We start from the raw sequence: 16,979 nt of genomic DNA on the forward strand, positions 1-16,979 counted from the left end.
TGTGCCACCGTGCCGCCCCCTGCCATTATATTAACGGCTCCAAATCGTAAGTTTTTTTTTTTAATAATAGAACTGCACGAAAAATTAATAATGCATAACTGTCAAGAAATGTCTTTTATAAACTCCTTTTCATTTCAGCTTACGGCTCGTCGTACAGCGTCCATTTCCACATTCCACATTTACACATTTATTTCAACATCAGAGCGCTTAGAAAATAACGTAATAGTATGACAGCGGGAACAAGAATCAATGAGCGACCCCACAGAAGAAGCAACAGCGATGTACAGTGATGCACTGCTGCTCCAGGGAATATGTGCGTCCACTTTACAGGGGCAGCAGGTGGCGTAGCGGTTATTGCTCTTTTCTTAAGTCCTGCTCTAGAAGCATCGAGAAAGGAATTCAACCTAAATGGACACTTCAAAAATTCCCTGCTATATGTAGGAAAACGGCTGTAAAGTTCATTATTTAACACTGCAAAGCATCTCGGAAAAGGCTTAGTTTATAAGGCGCGTCTATTATATGTAAAATGAGCCTCGCTGCTGCACAGTTTTTCTCCTCGTGCTTTGATGGGAGGGAAGCTACTGTAGCTGTCAACAGCCGAGTGACAGAGGTCCCACGAACGAAGCAGGGGCATCAGTGGAGCCCCGCGGTGTCACCACCCCCCGAAGTCCGCGCGTCTCATCCAAGCTTTGGAAGGAGAGGGAGCGGTTCGCACTGCCGTCTGATTGGTCGGTTCGCCATGACGTCACCTTCACTTTGCCGCCCGTGATGGTCACAGATGAGCCGCACATCTGGTCGAGTTTGAACTGCCTTCTTCTCGGGAGAAGTTGATGCTTCCGCTGGAGGCGGTGTGTGTGGTTTTTCTTTTCTTTTCTTTTCTTTTCTTTTCTTTTTTTTTGGTCACCAAGCACCAAACGTACCATGGTGATCTCTCAGAGCAAAGCACTGCCACAAAAGCTGAAGACCGCTTTCCACAATGAAAACGCATGATGATGATGTGATGTAAAACAAGTGAGAGCGTGACAGGTATCTCCAAAAATGAGGGCAGCACTCGGTGTGATGTGTTGTCTCTTAGAGTAGGGCTTCACGGGGGATTTTTTTTCTTTTTTTTTGCTTTGTTCAGCAACTGGACAACCATGCAACATGAGTAGCACCAACACCACAGGAGCTGAGGGGCTCCAGCCCTGGAACTTCAATGGTAAGTTGCTGTAAATGCATCTTTCAGGCGGCAAACAATTGAAGCTCGTATTGCACACTGAAGTAAAAGACAGAAAGAAAGAAAAAAAACATTCCGATGACTGTGAGATGCGTTCCTACAGCACACTGACACATTTTTAAGAGTATGAAACTTATTAGTGTGACATTCCTCCCGACTGAGGGGTTTGTTCACATAACAGACAAAGCCGAAACTGTTTTGTTGATTTAGCAACGCTGTCATTTAATCTAAGTGTCACGGTGTGGAAACAGTGTAATTAACGGTCCCTTAGTTTAACGGTACCGTTAATTCGAAAAGGTGCGCGTTTACAAACCTCCGGAGAGGGTTTCGCACATTTAAGAGCAAAAGTCTAATTTGCATTTGAGATATTGGGCTCTTAACCTCTCCCAGGTTTTTCGATATACATTTATTATCGTAAAACATCAAATATTAATATCAGACCGACTTCAGGAGGTGCGACGTGCTGCCCGATTCCGTTTATTTATTCATGTTTCTCCGGTGTTGATGTTATGTTTCAGAAGTGTTCTTATATAAATTATAAAAAAAGATCTATAACGTGTCAGGTTCTCTTTTGTTATTATTCCATAAACTCCATGCGTTAGAAAAGAAATAAATCAATGCGATGCTCTAACAATCACTTACACCCTCCCACCTTAATCCATTGAGGTATGACATGTTTCAGTAACTTTGCTGTATCTTCCATCAATTAATAAGTATTCATATATATTACAAATTAATGTATAACTGTTATTTCTAATGTCTGTCATTACCTGCAGGTAAATACTTCCACATGTTCCTCTCTGACCTTTCAGAATCTTACAGCAAACATTTTTCTGTTTGACATTGAAATGGGTGTTTATGTTGGCAAGATCCAAAATACTGAAGTACCCCTCCTTCTGCACCTAAACTTTATGTAATTATATTTATGAACAGACTCGAGCAGTAGGATACTGCCCACCAGGTAAGCCCAGTCAAGATAAAAGTCACAGTGACTGAATTTATGCCCACAAAACATGCTTTTTACAGTAGTCATAATCTGACTGATAATTCTGAACTAAAAGAGACAAGATCTATGAATCAGGGATAGGCTGATAGAGTACATTTGGGACGCCGTAATTCATTTTCTACTGTAAGAGCTGTGACGTGAGGCAGAGGACTTTGTACGTGGAGCCAAATGCGATTGTAAGAGTGAGGAATGCACTGACCTAAATGTGGTGGCTTCTCTCGTGTGTTAAGCGTGGCGCTGGGCAGTGCTGGGTCCCCTTTAGTCGAGTCCAGCTGACCACAAATCCTACTTTAAACAGGAGCCGTCAAATCTCATTGAAATGCAAAGCCTCTCCACACTGTAAGACTGTAAGTAGTCCTGAGAAATTAGCATTTTGACTGCTGGGATTTGCATCCGCTTCACTGTTGAAAAGCGTACAAAATTAGGCCCCCTGATCTAATTAGATGTAATTACAAACAGGACAACTTGAGGTGATGCTTCTCGTTCAGAGCTCAGTCTAATGGACTTTTGAGCAGAGGGAGTATGTTGAACCCTTGCACCCTCCCCCCGAGTCCATAAGCTTGCTTCCACCACTATGCACCAGACGCATCCTGGCAAAATGCTCCACCCATCACTTGCCAGGGTAAAACATGCCTAATGAGGCACATCACTCTGTCGAGTACCATCCTGCTAGATTAATTAATCTGGCAATAGGTGATTAATTGAACAAGTGGCTCTGCTGCAACACCACACTTAGTGAAGAGGATGGTCATCTGTTTTTTGTGATGCAACATGATATGGCAGATATGCTAGCAGAGGAAAAGTAATAGTCATTCACACAGGGATACTCATGACCCACAAGTATAAAATAATTAAAATAAATCAAGGCAGTACTCACATGCATGCGCATGAATAGCAAACCTTTCCAAACCATTTGGTAATCTTACAGTGGACTGCTGTGGAGATTCAACCATATCAGATCAATTTGATATTGATCCTTAACTTTCTAATGTGGTCATGATGTTCCCTGATGATTCTGATATTTCTTGGAGTAGCTTTTTCAACCCCAAACCTTCGGCATTATAGCTGAAAATGGAGAACTGGCTCTGAACCAATTTGCGAAAAATGAGGTTGGTGCACAAAAGGCATATTCTCCTCAAAAATCACAATTTGCAGCAGTATGTGTGATGAAATAACCAAGGCAGGCAATGGTTTAGGAAAAAAAATGGTTTTGCTGAGACTTCTACACCCCCTTCCTGAAGGTGATGTAGGAATTTTGTAGACTCTTTCCAGAGTCCCACCTGGATGCAGAGGTCTAAGGAAGCACCATGACACAGAGCCGCCTCACAGAGGCTCAGCAAATCATGATTGCGACAGTCAGCAATACACAGAGTCACGCAGATGTTGCGAGAGCACCGTTATTAGGCTGCCGTTGAAGCCTGGTTGTGAGGAGAGATGAAGTATGGAGATCTCAGGGTTGACTGGGGAGGGGGTAGGGGGAGGAGCTGTGCAAGAACATGTCTTGGCATCCTGTTCTTCAGGAATGCAGATCTGGGGAGAATGCTGTGAACAGATGTTGTGATTGACGGTCGGGCGGCGGAAGCCTGGAAGACAAAACCATTCCTCTGGCAAGCGTGTGAGTTATGCAACAAACTGGGGAAGGGTGCGCCTCGGTACGTTCTCCTGGCAGCTATTTGTAGAGATGCAGCACGTTTGGGTGGAGGCACTCTGTACAGGGTCCGCACCTTTGATAATGGGATGCCGCAGTGCTCCTGCAAGCGATACTTCAGAGCTTCTGGATGTTGGGTGAAGGCAGAATTGGTGTGTGGAGCATGTACACCACTGGGTGGACCACCTCTACGCTCTCCTCAAGGGAACACGTTCGTGAATTTGCTTCACCAGCAACGGGTAGTCCTTGAGGGACATCTGGTTCACACGTGAAACCTCAGAAGAGACCAATATAGGAATTTGTATGCAAATAATGATTTCATTAATGAACAAATTAAATAATTTATTCTTTAATTAATTATTGGCAATCACTTGTCCAGTGCAGGATCACAGCAGTCCAGAGTCTTTCTGACAATCATAGCGCAAGGCAGGCTACGCACTGGATGGGGTGAGAGCTCATCACTGATCCATACCCACACACACACACACACACACACACACACACACCCAAAGAGCAGTTTAAAATAGCCAGCTCTCCCAAAACACGTCTTCATCCTTTGGAAGGAAACTGACAATGGGGTGGGCACATGAACGCAGAGCTGAATTCATAGCCATAGCCCAGGAGCTCTGAGTTGTCAGTGCTACCCACTGCGCCGCTGTGCAGCCCGGGAATTAGTTTATTAATACAATTAGAATGCAAACGTGAAGCAAATCCATATGTGCATTGTAACCATCAAAGCAGGGCTGACCGTCCTGTTACACCTTTCACTGGCGATACTTCAGCAATACCTTTACCTTTACATTTATCCATTTGGCACACGCTCTTCTCCAGCTCAGAGAAAAGACAAGCGCATTCACAACAGATAGCGGACTTAGACACGTGCACACAGCCGCTCAAGCACAGCCTATTTGTTCGATACAGTCATTGCCACAGCGCACAGTCCAGCAGCTGCCCGTTGAAGTGACACACAGGTAGGAAAACAGGTAGAAAAAAGCAGCAGGTGGTGAGGGACTAACCAGCACTCCCATATGGCACTTTGGAGGAACTTTCTACCATAGCTGATATATGATGCCAGCCTGCTTGGCTGCTCTGCTTTCATTGTCAAACTGCTGCCATCTTTAAAGTTCAACAGTTATTTTTAATTTTTCAGATACTGTTTTATTTTAGCTGCCCAAGAGACAAACTGAGCGGAAATGTGTTACCTTGTAAAGCAAAGGGACCACAGCTGCTCCAGCAGACGCATCGTTTTTGTTGCGTAGATGCGCCGGCGCCGCTTTCCCACAAGGTCGTGATGGAGCGCATGGATAAATCAGGGCTCATGCTTTCCACCGAAGTGCGTCTTTTTACCTTTTGCTCACACGTTCTGCAGGATTCTCGTCTCCCTTCTCCTGCTATTTGTTTTAGAGACGCCTGTAAGCTGCTCTATCTGTCAATGCCGGGGTGGAACAGCTGAACGCCTACATTTTTAATCAGTGTAGCCATTTTGGCTCCAAATAAAATCTAAGACTAATCAAGGGCTTTTTATTTTTGGGTGGATTGAATGGTTTTAATAGATACTGTGACAAGGCCATTTGCAGTTCCTTACAGGAAGACGAAAGAGGACAAATTAGAGACGGGACCTTGTCCCTATTGGAAAAAGTTATCCAACACTGTGAAGCATGAAGTGTACGTACATTTTTAATCACATTTCGGGAACGAGGTCTTCTTTTCGGAGGCTGAAGCCCAGCAGAAGGGCAGTTCAATTAGTATGAATCAAAGGCACGAAGCTCGAACGTTTCCCACTTCACGGGCGAGCTTGTGTTTCCCTCCAAGTGCCCTCTTTTAGTATCCAAAGCGCTTTTCTATTCAGATGAACCTGGTAGTGGTGTAAAGTTTTTTGTGGAACTTGGAGAAGGTTATACTGGCTGACATGTTCTCTGTTTTGCACTAACTATGGCATTTCATAGTCGGTCCATCTCTCATTAGAGCCCCCAGCCTAGCAGTAGCGCACCGCCGCTTCAGCTGGAATAATGAGAATGCGCCAGGCTCAGGGGGAGTGTGTGCCACGGGGGGGGGTTCTTAGCTTCCAGTAAACAATCAGCTGTGATCATCCGTCTCAAAAGTGGCTTTGTTTACTCGGCGGCTGCGGGTTCCGTCTTCGGTCACATGCTGTTACAGGAGCATCCATTTCAGAGCTATGAGAAGGCAGAGGAAAGAAAGTTGGGGGGCTTGGGGTAGGGTGTGAAACCCTACGTTCAGGAAGCATGCAGTTAGCATGAAAACCTTGCATCGCGTAACGTTCCTAACCCTGCACCTAGACCAGCGGTTCTTAACCGTTTTCATGCCATGGACCCATTTGGCAAGGTGCTGAAGTCTACGGATGCTTTCTCAGAATAATATATTTAAATGCATCAAATACAAACAATACATAGGATTACAAAGGAAACTAATTATATTAAAATACAATTATCAAGATTTAACAAAAAAAAAACAAATTTGTGATCTGAGTCTCTTTAATATATGTGTTTCTTCATTAGCACAATTAAATAACAAGACCATACATTTAGAAGGTTAGTAATTTTTTTTTCCATCCGAGCTCACGGACCTCATAATCTACACAGGCACTAAACTGACATTAAATGTATAAGAAAACTGTTATGTTTACATGTCTCTAAGAGTTCAATTTTAATTTAAAAAAAATTATAAATAAATAAACATAAAATACTGAGTTTTATTGTAATTACACATTTTAATCTTAATATTGCTGTTTTTAATTAGGTTGAAACATTACGCTGTTCTTCAAACTGCTTTGGGTGAAAAGGAGTCAGACAGCTCGGCACCCAGACCGGAATGTAAGATTCCTGAACGATGGTGCTGACTGAACTTCTGCTTACAAATGGCCATTTAAGGTGGTTTGTTTAATACAGCTCTCCGGGGAAAGGACCCTAAAAACCATCCACCTCTGTATGGGCTGAAAGTGAGGTCAATTTCCCAGCATCTCCTGCAGAAAAACACACCGCTGCGAGTGGCTGTTTGCGGACGGCGAGCGCCGGTGGTCAGCGCTGCCGGTCCAGCCGATGTAGACGTCACACTTTAAACGCATGACCCACGCAAACATAATAAAACAAAGCATTATGAAATTAAATATTAATGATCTCAAGCACAATGCAGCGTATTATAAATAATCCGTAAATACCATACGATAAATGAGCAAATGCATGTGTTATTTTAATTACGACGGCAAACGTCATGCGTTTGTTAATTCTTGGTTATTCATATTGTTATTATGCTATTTATAGTATTACTTTAAGTCCTATAATGGACTCCCAAGCCAAAGGGCTTTGTGCATCATCATTACGGCCATTAATAAAGACATGATGAGGGCCTCTTTGTGTCCGGGGGGGGTGAGGGAACAGCTTCTAGAGCCAGCGCAAAAGTTTATTTAAATAGGCGCTCGAGAGTGACCATTTATCAGAGGACTGGGTACACAGCAAAAGACAGGTTCCGTGCAGGCAAGTGGGGCGCAGTGAGGTGGAGCGCTCGGTTCCCACAGAGGCACCGTGTAGACGTGACCAAGGGGCGGAATAACAGGCCTTGAGCGAACGCTGGAAGAGCTGGAAGGAGCCGTGTTATTAGGCCTCTTAGTTCCTCACGTGCAGGAAGCCAAGCCAACCACGCCTGTAGATGTGATTCATAAACTAATTACTAACAACACGAACAAACACTGTAGTATTCCGGAACATTCTGTGCCAGATCTGTTAGTAAGCCCTGTTTTTGCCACAATGTGCTTTAAATATAGTCTAAAGAAAACATTTGGGAACACTGAGGGACACACAGTGACACTGCGGTACAGTGGATTTCTCACATCTCTTAGGCTGTGGTGTCAGAGGAGGGTTTGAATCCAGGGGTTTCTCTTTGGGTTCGAATCTTGGCTCTGTGTGGTGTTTGTATGTTCTCCCCATGTTTGTGTGGGTTCCCTCCCGGTGCTCCTGTTTCCTCCCACAGTCCAAAGACATGAATTTATGGGGATGCTGTTGGTGATTCTAAATAGCTCTTAGAGTGTGTGTGTGTGTCTGTATAACACCGCTGTATACACAGGTGAATGACCGCAGGGAGCTTACTGCAGCGCATCTATGTTGTTATTATTATTTTTGTTATAGCTCACTTAGCAGATCACATGCGATCATAATGTGTGTTTTAACAGCTATTGGAGGTGAACCGGTTTTGCTTGCCATTAATGATACCGGCCACCTACTCATCACGAGAAGAACTGACATGAAAGGTTTCATACGAAAGAAAAAAATTCCAGTTTGATTTGCACTGGTCAGAACTGTATTCTGCTCATTATTTCTGGATGTAGATACACATGAATGTGGTCACCTTTGCCTTCCTCCAATAAAACGTTATTTCAACAATAAAATAAACTATTATTTCACTAATGAATTGTCATTTGGACAAAACATTGGTAGAGAAAGCCTGTTTAACTGTAAATAAGTTCTAGTAAATAAAATGACAGTGGAAATGTTTCGATGTTTCAAAGTTTCATTTCCATTTTAATATATTAGGGGAAATATATTTCATATGTTCATATGGCTGCCATCACAGTGCATCAGTCATTAATGTCCGTGGCTAAATATTCCACAATGTAACTTCAGGTCTTGGCTATTTGATCATAAGCATCATCAGCTAATTATTTTCTGTTGTATTTATATTAGCGGTTCAAAATTGATAAGTCACCAGAGACTGTTGTACTGTGAACACACACTGTATGTCTGTGGAAGACCCTCAGCTGTGGCTATTTTCACAGTACAGGTGGTCTCCGATTTATGATGGTTGGACTTACGATTTTTTCGACTGTACGATGGTGAGCTGGCGATAGGCATTCAGTAGAAATCGTACTTTGAATTTTGAATTTTTATTTTTCCCAGGCAAACGATACGCGGTGCGATACTCCCTCACGATGCCGGGCAGCGGCAGCGATCCGCATCTCCCAGTCTGTCATGCAGAGTTGTGCATTAGGTGTATTAAATACATTTTCGACTTACAACATTTTCGTCTTATGATGGGTTTCACGGAACGTAACCCCATCGTAAATCGGAGACCACCTGTGCATAAGTTAGGGATTCTGACAGCATGCATGATTATTATTCATGGCAGAATTTGTTCTTAAGAGATGTCACATGCAACTTAAATGAAGCTGTAACATTATGGCAATTAGAGTACGTCCCCTCACCCGAATGAAATAGTTATGCTCCTTCACCTGCGTTGTAACATGATGATGATTACGGTGTTTTCCCTCATCTGTACAGTGACTTTATGTGGATTAGACTGCATTCGCTCACCTGCGTTGCGATATGATGGGGATCAGAAGGTATCCGCTACCTGTATGGCTTGGCTTTGAACAGGTCATCCCCGTAGAGCCCTTTGACCACCAGGGTGCACTGGCAGAATTGCCCGACCCTTGGTGTAATTACAGATGTTGGCAGTTGACGTGGTTTATTATTGAGATTATTATTATTATTATTATTATTATTATTATTATTATTACTGGCTTTGACAGCGCAGTGGCCCGACTGTTAAGCACTAAACAAAATGCATTTGACCAGCACTGGCTGCAATCGACAAACAGACTTCAGTTAATGCTTCGGCCGTTATCTATTATCGTTATCGTGTTCCAGGGATCCATTATTCTGAGCCATCGCAGCGTAAACACGTTGTGTCTTGCCCGTTCCCTTTAGGCGTGTACATAACATACGTGCCGCAGTTCAAGTTATCTGTGATTGCACACATGTGGGAAAGACACCGAAACACCACGGTCGCAGTAATGCTGTTCTTTCCTCTTGTATAATAGGTGTTATCTCACACATTTGTTGCAGGAACTGTATGAAGCAGAAATCACAGCAAGCACATGTATGAAATATGCACAGGCATGTTGATGTGGCCATTAATCGCGGTGGTATGTGTCACGCGTGGCCTGGACCTTAGTGTACACTACTTGAACTAAGATGAAAATATATAGTGAGCAATAAACACATTCCTGAGAAATCTCACCTTAACTGCAATCATTTCTTCAAGACATAGCAACCTGAGATATTACTGTGATGCATTCTGGTGAATGTACTGCATGATATTGAATTATTACCTAATATATGGTGTTTGGATACAGCATGGTATGAATTAAAGTTTTTTTACATTTGTTTCATATTCAGTTTGTAAAGTTTTCCAGCTTCATTAGTTTATCTGACAGAGGAACAGATGTCGCCGGTTCCTCCACTTTTATGAATGTTATTTAACGCTTTTATTTTCCATATTTTTATACCTGTGAAGACATGTACTTTTTCATTCACAAAAAAATATATTCTTATCCAACCAATAAAGGTATATCCACATTTTGTAACCTAATCAGAATCCAACCCTGTTCTTTTGTCACAAGCTCCAGTTCTCATTAGGGTATAATATTTCAATTGATTTGACCTCACATGCAAATTAAAATCACACAGATTTATTTTGTATTCTATTTCTTGCTATTTAAAGCACCTTAACTAAGTCTCAGTTTTTCGGCTTTGCTGTTTGCACTACAAAGTGAATCTACGGAAGAAAGCTTGATACTGAATAGGAAATGATGAAACCTGTAGCAATGTCAGATTTTTTTAATGACTTTAAAATTGATTTTCCCAATACGTTTGGAAAAATAGAATCGATATTTTGCTTATTTGACTTGTTTCCACAGTGGTTGTGTTTCAGTGCATTTCACTTGTAATTCATAATAATTCATTCTTAATTGCAGAGTAAATCAAAACAGATGTTATGTCATGCATTATCACAGATACATGCTTTGATGCTTTTTAAATTCAAGTTTTCCCAACACACGTAAATAACTGACCATGATATGGAAATACATTGAAGTTATTAAATGAATAATTCAAGGAAATGTGAAGACTTATTACTGTTGAAGTTCTTAAAATGTCCTTTAATTTGAAGCAGACACAGAAAGCAGCTGCTTTCTGATGGAAAAAGGTGCTATTTGGGCATCATGCCTGTCTTTAGTTATGATATTTCAGGAACTTCTGAATACCATATACAATATAATGTCAATAGTAAATCAATAACATCACTGATATTAACTGATCACAGATTTTATATTTAAATGATATATATGTATATATGTATATACACACACATATATATACACACACACATACACACACAAAAACTGTTTTTGCAGATGATTTCCATAGGTTATTTCCATAGGTGATTAAGAATTATTAAAAACTATAGCATGCGCACATGGTATGCAGACCAGTAGAATTTTATTTTTGTGAATATCTTATGCTCTTCAGGTCGGATGTAAATGAAACATAATAACGGAATATTTTATTGCATTACTGCATATTACAACATATTACTTAATATTGGCAAGATTTCATTTGTACAATTAGATAAAATTATAGCAAACCAAAATAGCATATTGGAAAGAAATTAGTTGTGTTCCGACTTGCGCTAATTAAGTTACTTATTGTCGCAGATTTAATTAATTTCTAATTTTGAATATTAATTTCCGTAATTAAGTTCCATTGTGTTTTTCTTTCAGGCTCCACATTCAGTGCGTGCAGCAATGCCAGTCTGTCCAACTGTACTACCTTTGGAAGCAATGACTCCATTTCCCAGGGAGAGGAGGCAGGAAGCCAGTACAGGACAATGGAGATGGTCTTCATTGCCCTTGTGACTGGGTCCCTTAGTTTTGTCACCGTGGTGGGCAACATCCTGGTGATGCTCTCTATAAAAGTCAATCGACACCTTCAAACAGTCAACAACTATTTCCTGTTCAGTCTGGCATGTGCCGACCTCATCATTGGGGTCTTCTCCATGAACCTCTATACTGTTTACATCATAAAGGGCTACTGGCCTCTGGGACCTGTTGTGTGCGATCTGTGGCTGGCCCTGGATTATGTGGTCAGCAATGCATCTGTCATGAACCTGCTGATTATCAGCTTTGACCGGTACTTCTGTGTGACCAAGCCCCTGACCTACCCGGCTAGACGAACAACCAAGATGGCGGGCCTTATGATCGCGGCAGCTTGGATCCTTTCCTTCATCCTCTGGGCTCCAGCCATCTTGTTCTGGCAGTTCATTGTTGGGGAACGCACAGTCCCGGAAAAGGAGTGCTACATCCAGTTTCTCTCCAACCCCGTGGTCACGTTTGGCACAGCCATTGCTGCATTCTACCTGCCTGTTGTTATCATGACCATACTGTACATCCACATCTCCTTGGCCAGCCGTAGCCGTGTCAGAAAGCAAAAGCCTGAGGCCAAGAAGGAGAAAGCCCTCAAGTCTGCTGGTCTGCTCAAGAGTCACATCCTAAAACAGAACAACAACAACTCCTCCAAACCCTGCATGGAATCTAACAGTGACACAGCCAAGAATGGCAAGCTGGAGGAGTCGGTCTCGACTAAAGCTGATTCCAGCGTTCCCCCGGAGGAAAAGGAGAGTTCAAATGATTCCAGCACAGCCATCATAACCCCCAAAGAAACCAAGGATCAAGGCAGTGGCCTGGCCGTGTCTGAGGCCCCTGCCACCAACCCCCTACCCAGATCAAACCCCAACTCTAAGTGGTCAAAGATTAAAATCATCACCAAACAATCAGGGGACGAGTGCATCACTGCCATTGAGATTGTCCCTTCAACCAGTGGCCAGAACAGATCCATCCCCCTCAATCGGCCCAGGACTGTGGTTCGAAAATTTGCAAGCATTGCCAGGAGCCAAATGAGGAGAAAGCGACAAATGGCAGCAAGGGAAAAAAAGGTGACCAAGACCATCTTTGCCATCCTCCTGGCCTTCATCATTACATGGACGCCATATAATGTCATGGTACTCATCAGCACCTTCTGCCAATCTTGTGTCCCGGACACAGTGTGGGCCATAGGGTACTGGCTGTGCTATGTCAACAGTACCATAAACCCTGCGTGTTATGCACTCTGCAACGTGACCTTCAAGAAGACCTTCAAAAACCTTCTCATGTGTCAGTACAAAAACATTGGCACCAGATAGGCTGGAGCAGATAATATTGTCCAACATACCGCAATGCTGAGGGATGCTTGTGGATTTAAGGCAATGTGATGGAGCCAAATCCTGACCGGCACCCTGAGATCCTTTCATTCACAGTACAGAAGCCAGGATCCAGACGAGGAAGGAACATCTTGTTAAAAGTAATTCATGTTAACACATCGGGCCTAGTGGAAGGCCCATACCAATGACTCTGGTTTATATGTCAGAGCCTAGGTTTCATTTCCAGAAATCAGTGATTGAAGGTCTTCAGGCACACCAGGAGATTTGTACTTGTAATGAATACTGGTGGTGAGAATTTTGCAAACAAAGCACAGTTACATAGCGTCAGTCATTTTTCAGTTCTCAGTTACAGTAGAGTCTCTTAAGGTAATAGGTGGAATTGAATGAAAAAGGCCGGACAGATGACACAAAGAAAAAAAATGTGTTCTGCCATTATTCCGCTTGGCAAAGTGCTTCAAAAGGCATGAATGTGTGACAAAATGACAATCTTTCAGCTGAATGTGTGCTTCTGACATCCGGGTCATGTTGACTCTCCCACCGGAGACACTAAGGCGGTATAAGAAGTCCAGATTTATATTACTGAAAAGGAGAAAATAGCGGATAGAAGGGCAGCTACCTGGGCCTTACAGAGTCACTCAAAATGAACAGAATTCAGAGTGCAAGTGATATAATAAAACAATGTTGTGAGTTGGAATAGCACACAAAGAGGTGGCTAAAGATATCCAGCTTGTAACCTTAACATTGTTAGTTCAAGTCCCAGAAAGGTTGCTGTTGTTATTTACTGAAGCAGGAAGATATGTAACCTAAAAATGATCCTAAAAATATCTAGCTACAGTATATACTGTAGGTGGGAACATTAAGTTGGTTTGGATAAGAATACCAACAATGTTTTTACTGGAAAGTAGTATTCGGGAATACTAAAATAGTTCAATGCATAATTCAATTAAATCTATAAGAAAAGAATGTAAGATTACATATGTGCCAAAAATATTTCATTTTGAATGCCAAATAGCTGTACAGTAACCATTCTGGTGGGTGCTGTTGAGCATCCAGCCATTCATTCGGTATAAACACACAGTCCAAGTCAAGCTACTGCTTGCTGGATGGTGTCCCTGAAAAGGGCGTACAGAAAAAAAGGCTTTTCTTTAAGTTAATAGCCAGTTACTGACCGTCTACGAGATTGCAGTCTTCGGATTAAACCAATCTGACGAGAGCGTAAAACTACAAAGCAAGATGCTGCATGAGAAAATGTGTATCTTGAGCTCTTGCTTTGGCAAAGACGTGTAAATACTGGACAGGAATATGCATAATGTAGATATATCCAAAACTGAAGAATGTTTCTTTCATGTATTTACTATTTGTATTGTATGTTTGTACTTCTCACGTATTTGGTTCATTGCTATATATCAATGGTGATCTTATTTATCAAATATTTAACTATCTGAATATAAATTCTTTCACTGCCTGTATGCAAAAACTGGTACAGTTATATTTCCATATTTGTTTGAAATCATGTTTGTCGGGGAAGGAACAGCAAGCATTTTCTTTGTTTGTGATGTGGGGGGGAGGGGTTTCCCGGCATGATTCTTGAGGCCAATCCAGATTTTAAAATTGAAAAAGAAACATTGTGGTTGTTCAGTGTTTAATGTTACATTAAAATGCTGCATACGGATTACCTATTTGCACACCGAGTTAATGCTCCGTGTCACTCAGTTATGACAGTAACACTTTTAACGAACTAATAAGGCACAATGCATGTGCTGGGATACAATTCAATTTAATTCTGTTCATTCTTGCGTTTTTCATTTGTTAGAAACTTTTTTCCAAAGGAACGTCCAGTGATTACTTGGTAGCATCTAGCCGACACCTTTGTCCAAGGTGACTTCGGATACAGATAATTAGCATAGAACAATGCAACAAAATTATTTTAGTTACGTAAATTTTTGCATTGATTATGAATAGCTAACTGATTATGAACGTGCCATTAGTTCTTCTACAGTGTCAGTTTTAGTCTGGTACTTTACAGCCGTCGGAAGATTCTAGAAGGCACCAGAACATTCTAGAAGGTATAAAAACATTCTAGGAAGCATCAGATCCTTAAGGGTACTTGAATATTCAGCGCTTGGAACCCAGTGCCAAAATTTGCTAAAATTTGCTAAAATGGAATATTTTTCATTAAAAACTTAGTGGGATAATATGAAGTAACGCCAAAAGTACGCTTAATCTAACAAAACTGAATGGAAAATGCAAAAAAAATCTACATAATAAAATTTCCGTTACATTGCGATCACCAAAACACACACTAATTATGGGTATTTAGATTTCCCAGCTCTGATCAAACCCATGTCTTAGAACTGTAGGGAGATTCCATCTCACATCTGAACACGGCTACCTGTGTTGCCCTTATAAAAATAGCACCCTTATCAACATCTTTGTCTCAAAATGGCATGGAATCTGTTCAGACTTAGAATTGGAGTTTGTGATAAACTATGAAATTGAATATGAAAGTATGAAATTGGGGTTGGGGTTCTGAGCAAGGCTAAGGTTTTCACAAAACTTGCATTTGCATCCATCACAGGTTTAGTTTCCGTGGCGAAAAAGCAGTTTCCGTTGTGAAATGGTCCAGGGAGCATAACTTGTAAGAGCATCTTGATGAGCATGTCCAAAAGTGGACTGCGGTGAAATGAGAAGTCCACTGAGATGTACTTGCTTTGGAGAAAAGCATCTGCTAAACGAATAAATATAAATGTAAATGTTCTGCACAGGGAACTCTTGACTACAGGAGCACATCCATGGCACACAGTGGCGAGGATTGCTGGTCTTTGGAGGTATTCCTGGAATGAAGCGGTAGAAGTTCATCCCACCAAAGAGACACTTTCCTTCCGAAACTACACCATGAGAGCTGTTTTCTGACCCATCAGTGTACAAGTGTGTGTATTTAACTCATGAGTTTCCCAGTTTTGGTTTACAGTGTATTACCAACAGTGTATTGCAGACCAGATTACAATAAAGAAATCATAAAATACATAAAACTGAAAAAATGCTGAATGAAATTGTGCTGCAGCATTAGACAAGGACTACATTTATTTATATCATCTATATGTTCGCTTCCCTGAAGTATCCAGAGTACATTGAGGATTGTATTTTTTTATTGCCAAATGCTTAATAAAATGTTGTAGTTATGAAGCTGAGTGGGCTGAATATCCATGAGTATTGATAAAGTATTGATTAAGGAGTGCATCAATGGCACCCATTTCTTACAGCTAAAACACCGTTTTGAGCAAAAACCCAACAACTTATTTCCAAATCTGAATTAATCACAGCGTGTCCAATTGTATGTTCTCAGCCATGCATCTAAGCGCTCTTTCTGTCCTGTTCGGCCACACAAAAACATAAAATATTACAGCACGTGTTCAGCCACCAGTCATTATACAGCTGCCATCATGTTTCACTTTGTTTCATGCAGCTACTCTAAACTGTCAGCTCTCTGTCACAAAACAGCTGTCAAGCAGGCGCACTGCATTTAAATGTACAACGTTCATAAAAGAATTTTCCTTTTACAAAATGTTCTTTAGAATCATCTGAAAGCAAAACAACATTGTCATAAACTTATACATTTATTTAATAAAGAATAAATTATTCAATAATATAGATTAAAATATAATATTGATTTATTATTATTATTATTATTATTGTTAATAGTCAGTTGTTATGATGTTTCCAGAACTTCTGAATACTATATAATGTCAAATTGCTTGGTAAGCTTACTTAGAAACCCATATGTTAATGGTAAATCAATAACATCACTGATTTTTATATTAAGTGATCTGATTTTAGCTATATCTGTATAGATGTATACTGTTTTCATTATATACCAGTTATATATTAATGTCTGTTTTGTTTTATTTACACATATATCACTCAACTATGCACCTATATGCCAATTAGCTGAGACTGTGTAAATAACCAGTTTTGTGCTCCCTTCAACCCATATTAACAGTACCATGTAATATTAAATATCATCAATACTGTCAGTCATCTGGCTTTGACATTTCAGATCATGT

At 41.1% G+C, this 16,979-nt stretch overlaps 1 protein-coding gene across 1 annotated transcript; it reads left to right on the forward strand.

Moving 5' to 3' along the window:
- The first annotated feature begins 1,169 nt into the window (after positions 1-1,169).
- Positions 1,170-13,034, forward strand: chrm4a (cholinergic receptor, muscarinic 4a). The gene is made up of 2 exons (XM_018763470.2): positions 1,170-1,198; positions 11,441-13,034. Exon 2 carries the CDS (start codon positions 11,548-11,550, stop codon positions 12,895-12,897), a length of 1,350 nt encoding a protein of 449 aa, XP_018618986.1. The 5' UTR covers positions 1,170-1,198; positions 11,441-11,547; the 3' UTR covers positions 12,898-13,034.
- The last annotated feature ends 3,945 nt before the right edge of the window (positions 13,035-16,979 follow it).

The sequence above is a fragment of the Scleropages formosus genome, chromosome 11 (assembly GCF_900964775.1).
Source record: "Scleropages formosus chromosome 11, fSclFor1.1, whole genome shotgun sequence".
NCBI classification, from domain to species: domain Eukaryota; kingdom Metazoa; phylum Chordata; class Actinopteri; order Osteoglossiformes; family Osteoglossidae; genus Scleropages; species Scleropages formosus.